General features: G+C 52.0%; 1 protein-coding gene across 10 annotated transcripts in view; it reads right to left on the bottom strand.

Moving 5' to 3' along the window:
* Positions 1–13,722, bottom strand: part of akt3a (AKT serine/threonine kinase 3a) — a 70,543-nt gene that overhangs the window by 41,651 nt on the left and 15,170 nt on the right. For 6 of the 10 annotated variants that reach the window (XR_004776697.2, XM_081724648.1, XM_081724645.1 and 3 more), the window contains one exon: positions 11,879–11,935. The exons of 2 other annotated variants lie outside the window; for them this stretch is intronic. Coding sequence is in view for 5 of the 8 variants with exons in the window: in XM_081724648.1 (XP_081580774.1) it covers positions 11,879–11,935 (57 nt within the window). In the remaining 3 variants the exon portion in view is untranslated. Of the gene's footprint in view, positions 352–11,413; positions 11,522–11,878; positions 11,936–13,722 lie in introns of those variants that run through there. 2 more of the 10 variants (XM_081724655.1, XM_081724651.1) reach the window with 2 other exon arrangements.

The following is a 13,722-nucleotide window of genomic DNA, read 5'->3' as shown; positions in this document are numbered from 1 at the left end:
CGCGCACGCACACACACACACACGCGCACGCACGCGCACACACACGCGCACACACACACATTGAGCTCCATCAACCCTTTAGACAAAGCTGGGGTGAAAAAAGGGCCCTGTTGTTTGAACCTCTGCTACAAAAGGCTGCTTGTGTGTGCACACTTAACTACGATTAAAACAACATTGACCCCTGAGTGCGGACGCAAGTGCTCATGCAGCAAGAGCAGGCATGGGCCAGGGCCTCAAGCATGCACAAACACACACACACACACACACACACACACACACACACACACTTCCCTTCTTCAACGAGGACTACAAGCCAGCTCTCATGCCTTCTCCCAGTGACTGTGCCAAGCTGCTAACCCTGAACAGTCACCACATAAAGGAAGAGTCAAAGGAAGAGTCTAGTCAGTGCAGCAGACTCAGGTTCAGACAGAATTTCTGCGGAACTCATCAAGTAAAAGGCCCGTGTGCATCGAGTACACATCCGACACTGTAAGTAAACACAGATGTTGTAACTGAAAATAGGAAACGTAGCTTGTTATGGGCATACTATGCACCTATGCATTGTGTACTATTACAGAGGAGCTGCACAGAGTGCTCACGCGACTTTGCAGAACCTAAGGGCAGTTCGGTAACGCCGTATGGTTCGAGCGGAAAGAACTTATGCAGGTCAATCCTTCCTTCACCTTCAGTTTAACCCGAGGGGCCAAACTGTCGCATTTCCACTTCCTGAGCTGAAGGTGGTGCTGTGCAACACCTGCTCTCCAGCTGCGTCACACTGCACGACCCCATTACTACTCAGTCTCCTCTAATGGCAGTTTTAGCCAGTGACAGACGCAGCGCAAGGTTGCGTGAGTGAAACTCTCTCAGGACTGGCCACTTCCTCCCCTGCACTCCCTACATGCTCACATGATTATACTCTTAACGTGTACAACGTCTGCAGCGCGGCACCAGGCCAAATTCCTAAGGTATGCAAACATAAATGGAAAATATCATTTAAATCCAATTCTGGTGGTTTACGTGGAATCATGGATTTGTTCCGCCGTGCATGGCAGCAACACAGCCCTCACTGACTCTGCGGGCAGAAGCGTGCCGGCTAGCTTAAAGGCTGACGGGCAAACGCTGAGACTCCCGTGTTCGGCTGAGTTGGACACCTCGGCGTAGACAGCGGTGGTGGAAATGACAGGGTGCTTCTCCCACGCCGGAGAGGCCGTGCGTGGGGTGCTAGCAGTACTGAGATGCGCCGCATCAACTCCGACACAATCCTGTCATTGTCCACGGTGGTTTATTGTTGCCCCTCGCAATATAGGACATTGTCATCACCTAATAGTGGAGTTGTCTCACTGAAATCAGGAAATCATAATAAAGAGAATAAAAGAAATATTTGTTTTGCCAGTGTAGAGGCACTGCAGACTTCCTCATTTGCATGCCGATGAAAAAAACAGCTCTCCTCGGAACACAAAAGCAGTTGTCTTTCTTAAAAAAGGGTGGGAGGGGGGTATTGGAAATGGGAGGTGGGGTAGTCGTGTAGGGAAGACCTCTGCCTTTTAGCCAAACAATTGGCGTTGAATCCCAGAGCTCATTCCGCTCCTGCTTTGAATGGCAATTAGCGAAGAGCCCTCAGACCCTCAGAGACGCTGGAGGCCACGGCACAGCAGAGGCTGCCTCTCTCCCCAGCACCGCGGGCCAGAGATCGCACGGACCACACGTCTGCCCTTCCTCAAAGCAAAGACTTTCAGCCGAGTGGCCTTACAAAACACCCACTTCCTGGTGTGTCAAATGTGCACTTCTCTGCTTACTTCCCCATTGAAATGTCAGCTTCCTCTGCGGCGTCTGTTACGTTCAGTCGCCTGCCTCGACATGAGGGCTTGCCAGTGTCACAGTGAGCGCCGGCCCCAAAACTGCCTTCCAGGCGCCAGTGTATGTGCACACCCGCAGCTGCACCCGAGGCAGGATGGATGTTGAACGGTGATCTGTTGTATCAAAAACTGCTCCCCAACTAAAACTGGCCAACTCGGCCATGGCATGGATGTCTATGTGTATTCTGTGTTTGATCTGAGAGTAGTAACCACCAGCTTTGGCCATGTGTCATCCAGGAAAGGCCCAGTGTGAAGAACTTCTGGAGAACCGTGCAAACAACGCATCTATGACATCACTAAACATGGAAAACAGATTCCTTTACTTGAATTATGGGAACATGTTGCTGTGAGATTACACAAGAACGCTCTGAGATTTGTCGTGGGAAAAGGAACGGCAAGGCGACAGAAACGCACTTCCTTTGCAAAATCCTTAAAACAGCACTCCACTCGAGCTATTTGCAAAATATGTAAGCAAATGTGCTTGTGTATTCCACGTGAGAGTCAGCTGGCGTGTGCTGCGTTGGGGAGTTGTTTTCTTGTTGCCACTTAGGCCTAATGTCCTCTCGTAAGATGAGAGTCACGGACACCCTGGGAGTGGCACAGGGAGGGCTTGTGGTCTTGAGGTCCGTGGATCTGGCCCAAATTAAGCTCAGCTAACAGGGCAGGAGGACCAATGCAGCGTCCGGGCCTTGTTGGCAAGGTGGCAGCTACAGTGCTATGCTAACTTGACGGCCAACTCCCAGTTGCAGGGGAAAAAGACCCAACCATATTAAGCTGACATCAAGGAGGGAATGTGTCCATGTGTCCATTTTAATGTTCCCCCAGGGCACCCTATTAAATAATTCAAATATTTTGAACATGAGATTCATACAGCATGGAGTATATATAATTTACCTAAAATTACAGAAATATGTTCACATGACCACTCATTACAAATTATGTAACCATCATATAGATCACCGCCATAGGGAAAATATCTTGGTTAAAGTAAGAAAAAAGCTATTCACTAAGGACTAAAAGATCTCCAGAGAGCCTCACCTGGTCAGTCCCCTGCTTTCCTTTGATCCTTTCTAATGCCCAGGTGTTCCTACACAGGAAAGGCCTCATCTGGCAAGCCGGCCAGAGCCGCACGATTATGACAACAAGCATTTTTAGTTCCTTCCCCTTCACATGCCTCTATATGTCCGCAATACTCTCACCAGCTCTGATGGCCCCACGAACCATTAACGTGTAAAACAATTTCACCTTATACCAACACTTTTAACAATTTTATCTGGCCATGCCATATAAAACCAGCAAGGTGATTATGTAGAGGAGTATCTCCACAGCCAAACATTTATCATATTCACACCATTAATTAACTCTACAACAACTTGACGGTTCCGAGAGGGGCGACGCACCAAACAGACCCAAACAATGCGCGGGTCCAGCCGCCTGCACGGGGAACGCAGACACTCCACGGGAACAATGCGGCCCGCGCCCGCCCGGGGAGCCCTGCGTCTCCTTGGCAACGTGGGGAGGTACATAATGCAGCAGAATTCCGGGTGCTTAATGCACACACTTGGCACGAGAGGCGGCCGGGAGCAGATGCGGAGTGGAGCGCGCAGGCAGGGGTGAGCCCGGCCCCAGACGCGCTGTACAGAAGCGGAGGAGGCCTGCGCGGGCCCTAATCCACTGCTGCTGCCCGCCTTTTTGTCTGCTGCCCATTATTATTGATATGGTCCCGTCGCTCTGTGCCATCTGTGGGCTTTGTGTACCCGGCTGCCCGCTTTGTTCCCGGAAAGGGGCCGCCGTACAATGGGGGTCCGCTAGCAAGCAGCAGCTTGGCCCCTTCGGCGCTGAAGGGGTGCTGTCCCCTCGCTACTCCCCAGCCCTCAGCTCTGGGACACCACAGCCCAACAGCTGCTGCGCTGCAAGAGAGCCAGGGTGTGTGGAGGAACTGGGCGGCCCCGGAGGGCCTCCATCACGCAGCTGGGCCTGCCACGCAAAGGCCAAGGGGGAGGGGGGGGCATCAAACCCCCCCCCCCCCCTTGCCTGCATTGGGATTTGAGTTGGAGCGGTTGGGCAAACAAGGGTGCGAATGAACTTGGTGTGTATGTCTCAAGCAGGATAGTTAAACCACATGGCCCAAAGCTGTCCCAAATTCACTTCAACGTCACGAATGCCTAACACGTTACATTATATGCTCAAAGAAGCGCTGTTTCAAGCTTTGTATCATTACTGTCAGAAAGCAGTCCCGTGTGCCACAGCTTGGCGTGACTAGCGTCGGACAGAACGTTCCTGCTGTCCACACAGCAGTGCCACCAAGCTCCCGCACAGCATGCGTCCAGGGCCGTGGGAGACCCTGCTCCTACGTCAGCGGGATCCCTGGCCAAGCGCACCACTCTCTGCGTGCGCGCCTGAGCCGGTGCAATTCAGCCCTCTAGACGAGCCGTCGCCAACGGTGTCGGGCCGTGGCAGCGCCGCGGCCAGATTAAAGGCACAGAGGGCAGAGCACATAGTAATAATATCCCCAGCTAAAAATAAACCCCCCCCCCCATACACACACCCCCACAACCCAAAGCGGACGCCTCCTGGTGTCGGAACGTCGGTGCACTTCGCCTGATGAAAGCACGTGGCGGACAGCTCTCACCGAGCCGCTCTCTCCTACACAGCGTTTGTTTAACCCGCCGCAGCGGAGCCAAGGTCAACGGGCATCGCACGGAGTGGGAGTACAGCGACCTTCGCCCGTACAAAGAGGAGGATTCGGGGTGCGAGGTTCTCTGACAAGATAGCCGCGTGGCTGGGGGCTGGGAGAACCACTGCACAACGCGGTGGGAGGTAGAGACCCTGCTGAAGACTCTCTGTGTCCGGTCTCTCCTGGGTTGTGACGTAGAGGGCTTGGTCGTCTAATTCTGACCCTTGTGCAGTGATGCCTGGTGCCGTGGGGTTTGTAAACTTTGTGGTTACGGCTAGCTGTTGTCAGCGTAAGGAACTCTGTTGAGGGCAAATCATGAGACAAACCAGTGCTGAAAAGCCCGCACTTACACTTGTTATACGCTGAAACATTAGCCGGGTGGAAAGCTTCATGTGTAGCTTTAGTCGGTAATGCCCAATTTAACTGTGCATCAAAACGGAAATTATTTGTAAGTCGTCCGATTGCACCAAATTCACAGGCTCATGTAACTATATATTACAGCCCTCCACTCTGGGAGTGTGCTTGCCTCCAAACGTGGTTCTGACACAAAAAATGCCACACTGCTACATGACAGAGGAGCACTGCTCTGCTCTGGTTAATGCTTCCTGACTGTTCCTCCAAAGGTCACGTTGTGTCCAGAAGTGCTGACCTCGATGTTCCAATGGACAATGATGCATTTCAGGTACTTATGCATGTCCTTAAGGGAACCAGAAAGTGCCCTCGGAGAGCCATTTTTAAGCCCTCGTCCTCTAGCCAGTGCTACTGATAGTGATCAGCCCAGCCCGTGGGAAGAGGAGCTGTGGAGGGCAAGACTGCTGAACAGAGTTTAGCAGTTGCTAAAATGCAATGAACTGCACTGACTTTAAGCCAATAGAATGACTTTTTTCTCCTTTGCAGTTTCAGGAATGATGTTTTCACTACCATTTGCTATTGGTTATTTGCATTATGTAACACGGTGTATTGAGTTATACTTAGACAAACCAAAGGGAGCATGTACCAGTGGGTGGAATGTACTGTACTCTCCAGCGTGGGAGGGATACGGCAGAACTCCACAGCAGGTTTTACCGAGTCACTGGAGATGGTGGAAAGGGCAGTGGAGGGTACATGAGTGGCAAGACACAGGACAGAGAGAGAGAGAGAGAGAGAGGGAGGGAGGGAGAGAGAGAGAGAGAGAGAGAGAGAGAGAGAGAGAGAGACAGGGCAGGACAGAGAGGCAGGGCCGGGCAGAGAGAGAGAGAGAGAGAGAGAGAGAGAGAGAGAGAGAGAGAGAGAGAGACAGAGACAGAGACAGAGAGAGAGGGCAGGACAGAGAGAGAGAGAGAGAGAGAGAGAGAGAGAGGGCAGGACAGAGAGAGAGAGAGAGAGAGAGAGAGAGAGAGAGAGAGAGAGAGAGAGAGAGGGCAGGACAGAGAGAGAGAGAGAGAGAGAGAGAGAGAGAGAGAGAGAGAGAGAGAGGAGAGAGAGAGAGAGAGAGAGACAGAGACAGAGAGAGAGGGCAGGACAGAGAGAGAGAGAGAGAGAGAGAGAGAGAGAGGGAGAGAGAGAGAGAGAGAGAGGGAGAGAGAGAGAGAGAGAGGGAGGGAGAGAGAGAGAGAGAGAGAGAGACAGAGACAGAGAGAGAGAGAGAGAGAGAGAGAGAGAGAGAGAGAGAGCAACAGAGAGAGAGAGAGAGAGAGAGAGAGAGAGAGGGAGAGGGAGAGAGAGAGAGAGAGAGAGAGAGACAGGGCAGGACAGAGAGGCAGGGCCGGGCAGAGAGAGAGAGAGAGAGAGGGCAGGACAGAGAGGCGAGGCAGGGCCGGGCAGAGAGGGACAGGGCCAGACAGAGAGACAGGGATGGGTAGAGACAGAGAGAGAGAGAGAGTGACAGGGCTGGACAAAGAAGCAGAGCCGGGCAGAGAGAGAGAGAGAGAGAGAGAGAGAGACAGACAGAGACAGAGAGAGAGGGCAGGACAGAGAGAGAGAGAGAGAGAGAGAGAGAGAGACAGGGCAGGACTGAGAGACGGGGCCAGACAGAGAGAGAGAGAGAGACAGGCAGAGAGACAGGGCTGGACAAAGAGAGAGACAGGGCCAGACAGAGAGACGGGCCGGGTAGAGAGAGAGACAGGGCTGGACAGAGAGAGAGAGTGACAGGGCGGGGCAGAGAGATCTCCCTCTCTGGCTAAGCAGCCTCATCAGTGTCTGTGGAGAAGCATGATGATGAGCGTGAGCTTGGAGAGCGATTATTAGCACAGTGACTCTGGCACAGAGCAGGCAGCTGGGGTCCTGCTAGAGATGGCTAAAAATAATACACACACCTCTTGCCCTTGGACACTCAAACACAGCACCAGCCGCAGATGACAATGTCAGATAAAATATCATTAAACTGAAAAAAAGGGGAAAAAAAACCCACCACAGCAGTGAGGGCAACAGAACACAGACACATCTGGTGATTAACCTTCAGCTGAAAGAGACAAGTGACAGGAAGTGACGGCAGGCCACGCACCACGCGGTGGAGTGACCTGCACCTGCTGGAAGCAGCACACTCTGCAGGGTCAGGAGACCCCACACCAACACCTTAGCCAAACACCCTGTGGAGACAGGGGGATATGTGCCGGTTGATACCGCTTACATGGGAGTGGGGTGCTGGGAGCAGGGAGTGAGGTGCGGGGAGTGGGGAGTGAGGAGAAAGGTGCTGGGAATGAGGTGTGAGGAGTGAGGTGCGGGGAGTGGGGAGTGAGGTGCGGGGAGTGGGGAGTGAGGTGCGGGGAGTGGGGAGTGAGGAGTGAGGTGCGAGGAGCAGGGAATGAGACGCTGGTTATTCAACATCCCACAGCACCATCACCACAAGGTTCCTCCACTATGTCTCCAGCTAGGCCAAACTACAACACGATATGCAGAGCAAAGTTTGGTGATGGCCGATTATTAGAAACGCTCTGAAGCCTTCAGAAGACACTTTCTCTGATCAGAAATGTAAAAGAAAGCATGAAATTACAAAAGACCAAAAAGGGTGTAACATCAAACCAGAACATCAAAAAACAAAAAAGAAAACCATTTGTTCATTTGTCTTCTAAACAGCATAATTAAATTCAGGGTCTCGAGGGGCCGGAACCCGACGGCACAGGGCACAAGGAAGGAACCTCAGACAACCTCACCAATCCAAAATCACCAAAAACTAAACAAAACAAAAAAAAAACTGCTTTTTATGAGCTTCATAAATTTTGTTTAAAATGTTAACTGCACAACGCTATAAAATCACTACAAACTAATCCGTGTCGGATGTAATTTGTAGATTCAATAATTTTTTTTTAAACACATGACCTCAGAACTGATGAACACACACACTCTCAACAGCTATACTTTTTCTTTTAGATGGTCCCTGAGGGAGAACTCAGGCTAGCGTGCAAACCACTCAGTAAAAAGGCTGCAGTGGTGTCACTGAGTGACCTGAGTGTGTCCCTCAAAAAAATGTTAGAAGAAACACATTTCAAAGGATCAAAACATCTTTGAAACATCTCAAAATTGCTCCACGTGGCAACGTATCTGACCACTGTCAAAACCATGCAGCTTTCATTAAACCAACCTGCAGACATCACAATGTTGCTTGAAAGCATCTCCATTTAATCTCCAGCAGAGAAGGAAATCAGCCTCCCAGTGGCTTTCAAGGATGCTCCAACCCCCAACCCACCCCCAACTCTCTCTCTCTCTCTCTCTGTCTTTCTCCCTTTCTCCCTCTTCTTGCTCTCTCCATCCTGCCCAGCAAATTAGATCGGCAGAGGAGAGGAGGTGTGGCTCCCTGGGGCACAGCCCCGTGGGATTCTGGGCTTGGCACTCTGATTTTCACAGCCTAATGGACTTCTGCCTCACCCCAGTTGACTCCACGTTTCTGGAATGGGGGATTTCCCCTGAAAGCTTTATGAGAGAGACAGAGCACAGACAGAGAGATAGAGACACACACAAAGAGAACTGGGCAAGGGCCTCTCACAACGACACAGCCCCACATCACCATGGGCTGGCCTGCAGCGTGGCACGGGGCATCAGCTGAGCACTTCGAGTGCGCAGCCAGGAGAAGAGAGGCCTCCGTTTACACGCCAAAGCCGGTAGCGTCTGCAGAGCTCAACCGATACCGCGCTTCCGCCCGTCTGCAGGTGCCAGCTCAGCTTTCAGAGCGCCAACATCAGCGCGGGTGCCGAGGGCTGCGTCACAAGCCGCCGAGGTCCGACGGGCTGGACGCCACCACCCGGGAGCCCTCCGATAAGACGTGCACACAGGACAGGCCGGGCAGATGAGAGCGAAGAGTTCATGCAGGGCAGCTGCTGTAAGGTGAGCTGGGGCGGTAAGCCGATCCGGAGCTGCCGCAGAGCCCGGGGTCAAGAACCCCTCTAAACCGATACTGGTCTCTAAGAAACAGGGATATGCTGAGGGGGTGAGTCTGTTAGCCCCCCCCCCACACACACACACACCTACAGCAGCACCACAGCAAGCAGAGGAGTAAGAGCAGGATTAGCATTTGCCATTAAGTGAACCCGACACCATTACCTTTAAGTGTCAAGTTGCCACCGTCAGTCTGGATAAAGATGACAAAATGAGTCAACACAGAAACGGGATATAACCCGACTTAAAGAAGGACGCTGTGGGTTTATTTGAAAAAGCAGGTGACGACGAGACGGTGAACTTTCAGTATGTCATGCCCTCATAATGCCATGCAACCACCTGACCACTAGGAAAGAGGAACAGGACAGTATTGATCACATGCTTGGTTTTACAGACACTGCTCCCACACTCCAAATGATGGTAATCCATTAGGAAACACAGAGAGACGAGTCACTCCCTCGCCATCACATCGAACCACTGGAGAGGATGCTCAGTCAGGCCGGGGTCACCCACACGGAGACACAGAGAGCTTCTACAGGCCTCCTCATGACGGCCAGGCCAACCTCCTCTGGTGCTCAGAGGACAGAGGCCTCGGGCTCCATGTGTTTTTAGCCATTTAGCAGCTGCAGAGGGGCTGCTAAAGAGCGTGTTAAGCCCCAATAACAGGCCACAAGCAGGGAGGTCTACAAATGCCTGGGCTGGGTGCTTTTGGGGCCGTGATGAACATGAGCTCCCGAGCAGTGTGAACATGGAGAAGCACCTTTGCTTTGATGTGTGGGGGATGCAGGGGCGGGGCAACCACAAGTGAATCGTCAGCCTCTGCGGAAATGCACCGCTCATCAAACCATCAAACCAAAGACAGAACGTCTGGGGGATAGCCTCTGTCTCCATGTGATACTGAATAATGTAGCTCACTTAAGCAATTCAAAGAGCTCCAGGGTTGTTGTTGTTGTTTTGTTTTTGTGTGTGTGTGTGAACTGCTGAATAGCAGCTAAGGAGCAGGGGAATTGGACGAGACCCACCACTAGGCAGGTTTAGTTGGAGCAAAAATTATATAATACATAGAAAGCATACAGAAGGAGAATGTGTGAAAGCAGGGGAAATGGTTGTGTTAAAACACACACGTGTGTATGTGCACAGGGGTACCTGAGACACCTGGGACTGTATCAAAGGTGAGGGGGCTCAAAGTGCCAATAAAGGTATAAAATGCAAATATTATACTTACAGTCACTATGCCTAAGACATTCACCTACTTACAACTGATCATCCAGTCAATATGCCCAAGACATTCCCATAGTGAGCCACGCTCTCCGTAATTGTTAATGTTATTTGTAACAAAAATCCGAAGACCAACGAGTGTCACACATTTTGACAGGTCCCTCAATCTGCACAGAGGCTGACTGGCTGCTCCCGTGCCCGACTCCAGCAGTGCTGCGGCGTGATGGATGGCCCGCACCCTGGGGGTCAGTCCTTGGGCCTCCGGCCATCATTCCAGCCCTGGCACAAACGTGCTGGCAGGCACAGGTAGCGGGGCATGCTGGGATCCCACGCCCTGCCGCAGAAGTCACATGGCAGCGGCTACAGCTGTTTCTCCACCTCTCGGGCTGGCCATGGAAGCCCCATCGATGGGCCAATCGGATGCTGATGGAGGCCCCCTGGGACTCGCTGCCCTTGCACTGCCTTTACAGGGAGCGCAACCCTTTCTCCCGCTGCTGTGATAAGCTTGCTGCGAAGCCCAACCCACACTCTCCCCAACTGTCACTCACACTCACACGAACACCTCCTCCTCTGCCTCCTCTGTTAGCAGGGCAGGGCCAGGAGGAGCACGACACGGAAGGGTGAGGAGCGGTGAGGGTTCAGCAGGAGCAGCGTGGTAATGGGAGGCTGCGGTGGAGGGGGGCGGCGTGGGTCCAGAGGAGGAGTTTGACTCCACGCGGTGCTCCTGCAAGAAGCCTGGAATACTGAGCTGGAGGAGAAAAAACATCCAAGCTGGATGTTTGTAGGTCGTCAACAACGCGGACCTCGACCTCGCTACCATGACCGCGTCGAGCCACTTCTAAAGCCGACCGTGAGGGCTCTGCCCCCAACACGCTCGCAGACAAACCCACCCTGATCAGACCCTGATTGCTTTCAGAGCGCGTCATCTGCTTACTAGTGCTAAGCTCCTAAGCCAATTAGGTCTGGCGCTCACCCAGACCTCGGCATCCTCCCCTTTCCAACTCCATGCGACTCCTGCCATAGAAAGCCCCGCCCCCCAGCAGTGGTAGCGGTAGCACAGTGGTTAAGGTTCTTGATGAGTAATCAGAAGGTTGCTGGTTCAAGCCCCACCACCACAAGCTTGCCACTGCTGGGCCCCTGAACAAGGCTCTTAGCCCTCAATTGTATTCAGTCATAATCACAATCCGCTTCGGATAAAAGTGTCAGCTAAATGCCGTAAATGTAAACGTACCCGTTCGCTGCACAGCAGGGACGAATGTGTAATGAAAAGAAGAAGATAAAACAAAAAGGTAAGAGGCTTGCCCATGCGCACCTGCTGCTGGTACAGTGGGCGGAGCCTGCCGGGACAGAGCGTCAGGCCTCGTGCGTTTACGCTGGTCTGCAGCTCCAGCTTCACGCCGTCGGCTGGCCTCACCAGCACAAACGCGCGGTTGCGGATCCCCGAGTTACCTCGCCGAGTCCCAAAATCCGGAGCAGCGCCCCTCCCCCCGCTTCGCGCGCAGTGGTCCCCAACTGTGTCATGACTGTGTAGCTGCTGATCTACATCAAATGAAGGAAAAAGCATTCATGCAGTGGTGACTGTCGCCACACCGGGAAAATGAGTCACCCTCTCAACAATGGCCTCAGTTAGTAAAACACTGCATTGAGTCCTTTCCTCCGGATGTGGGTTTGTATGGACATACTGTGTATGTGCGCTGTTCATTACAGGACCCCAGTGTCTGCCACCCTGGGGCAGGCAGCACGAGTGTGTGAGAGTTTGTGTGTGTGGTGAGCTCACATATCTTCTTTCTGCTTATGTGCAGGGCTTCGTGTGTCTGAGCAAGTGCACACCAGTCTGCAGAAAAGAGGAGAGAGAGAGAGACAGAAAAAGAGAGCGCGCATCAGACGGACATGAAGGAGAAAGAGGAAGAAAGGTGTTTTTATAGGCGACGCTGCAGAGCTGCAGAAAGAACATGCGCGCGTGAGAGAGAGAACACGTGAGAGAGTGTGAGAGTGCAGGAGAGAGCGAGAGGGAAAGTGCGAGAGAGAGAGAGAGAGAGAGAGAGAGAGAGAGAGAGAAGGAAAAGGGCAACACAAAGACAGCGGTGGGGTGATTGATATCGGGAGTGCTCTGGCACGGCCACCTGATCGGCGCCAGCACTGAACCCACTGAACCCAGTGGAGCCTCTGGCAGCCTGCACCCACTCCTGCACTCTGCAGCTTACTGTGTCCAGCCCTTCTGACACAAACACACACGCGCACGCGCACATGCACATGTGCACACACGCACACTAATACACAAATACACATGCATGCACATGCACACACACAAAATACGAGCACACATGCACGCACGCACTAATGCAGGAATGCAGTGCATGCCTGCTCATGTACACATATTAGCATGCACACAATCACAAATGTTAACACGCTAACAAACTCCACAGCTCATGAGACTAAACCAGCACATCACACACAACATACAGCTCTGACATCAACAGCTTAGCCTGCTTTTTAGTAATAGCAGTTTATAACCTCTTTATAAGTGATGCCCATCCCTTTGTGTATGTCTCGGCTAATAAACAAACACGCAGAAAACAAAAACAAAATTCCTCTGATATATTTTTATCGTCAATCATATGAAAATTCCAGCAAGTGTCCCCAAACCCAAACACACCAGGCTGGAACAGAAGCAGCCCATTGTGCATGCACGACTCTTTTGCATCACTGCAAGCGTAACAAACGGGCCTTTGAATCCCATTCCAGGCTTGTTCCCAGTAACCGCGGGAGGACGAGATCTTATGATAATGCTTGTGCTGAAGAAAAAAAAGGGAAAAGTGGCATTGGAGACCACAAACTGCATCCTGCCACTGGGGTCAGAGTCATGGGCTCGTAGCTGCCCGGTGAAGGATGACTCTCACCTCCGTCACAGCGCGTCAGTCACACTGAACTGGTGGAGGGGACATCGCCTGTCCAGCACTACTCGGGGGTCGCGGGATCACACGTGTGATGGAGCCCTCCATTTGTCTCTCAGCTAGAGATTATGAATGAACAAGCACAGAATTTCAACAATGCCCTTCCTACGAGGTCACATGACCCCCCCCCCACCACCACACTGGCTGTTCTGTGCAGGGCTTCAGCGGCACAGAAAGGGCTTCAGAAAAGTGAGAAAGGTGTGGAGCATTTTACAAGTCTGGCAGAGTTCCAGACAAAAGGACACTATTCATCAAAAACATTAATTATAATATTAATTTCAATGAAGGGGCCATTTATGTGCATATTTTCAGCGTCGTCCCACTGGGTTAAATCTAATCTCCATGCTCGCAGAACCAAGGACAGAAAAACCAGATTTAATCTCACCAACCTCAAAATAAAGCAAAGTGGGATTATCGTTCAGAGTAAAAACTGTGCTTACTTCTCAAACACAAGAACATAATTTGGCAAATTCAAAACAGGTGATGTCCATCCTGACCCCCTTAGGACCTCATCCCCCTTCCCGAATCAGGGGCTGAGGAAGCGAGCGCCGGCAGCCAGCGGAGTCTGAAGAAGCGCTGCTATTTTCATCCACAAAGATCAACTTTCACACAGGAAGTCTAAGATGGGAAAAATGACAGACATGTTTTCCCCTTTTCAAATCAACAT

The sequence above is a fragment of the Electrophorus electricus genome, chromosome 12, assembly GCF_041902795.1.
Source record: "Electrophorus electricus isolate QZ-2024a chromosome 12, ASM4190279v1, whole genome shotgun sequence".
NCBI classification, from domain to species: domain Eukaryota; kingdom Metazoa; phylum Chordata; class Actinopteri; order Gymnotiformes; family Gymnotidae; genus Electrophorus; species Electrophorus electricus.
The sequence above is the reverse complement of the archived record's forward strand: the minus strand, read 5'-3'. Positions and strand labels throughout refer to the sequence as shown.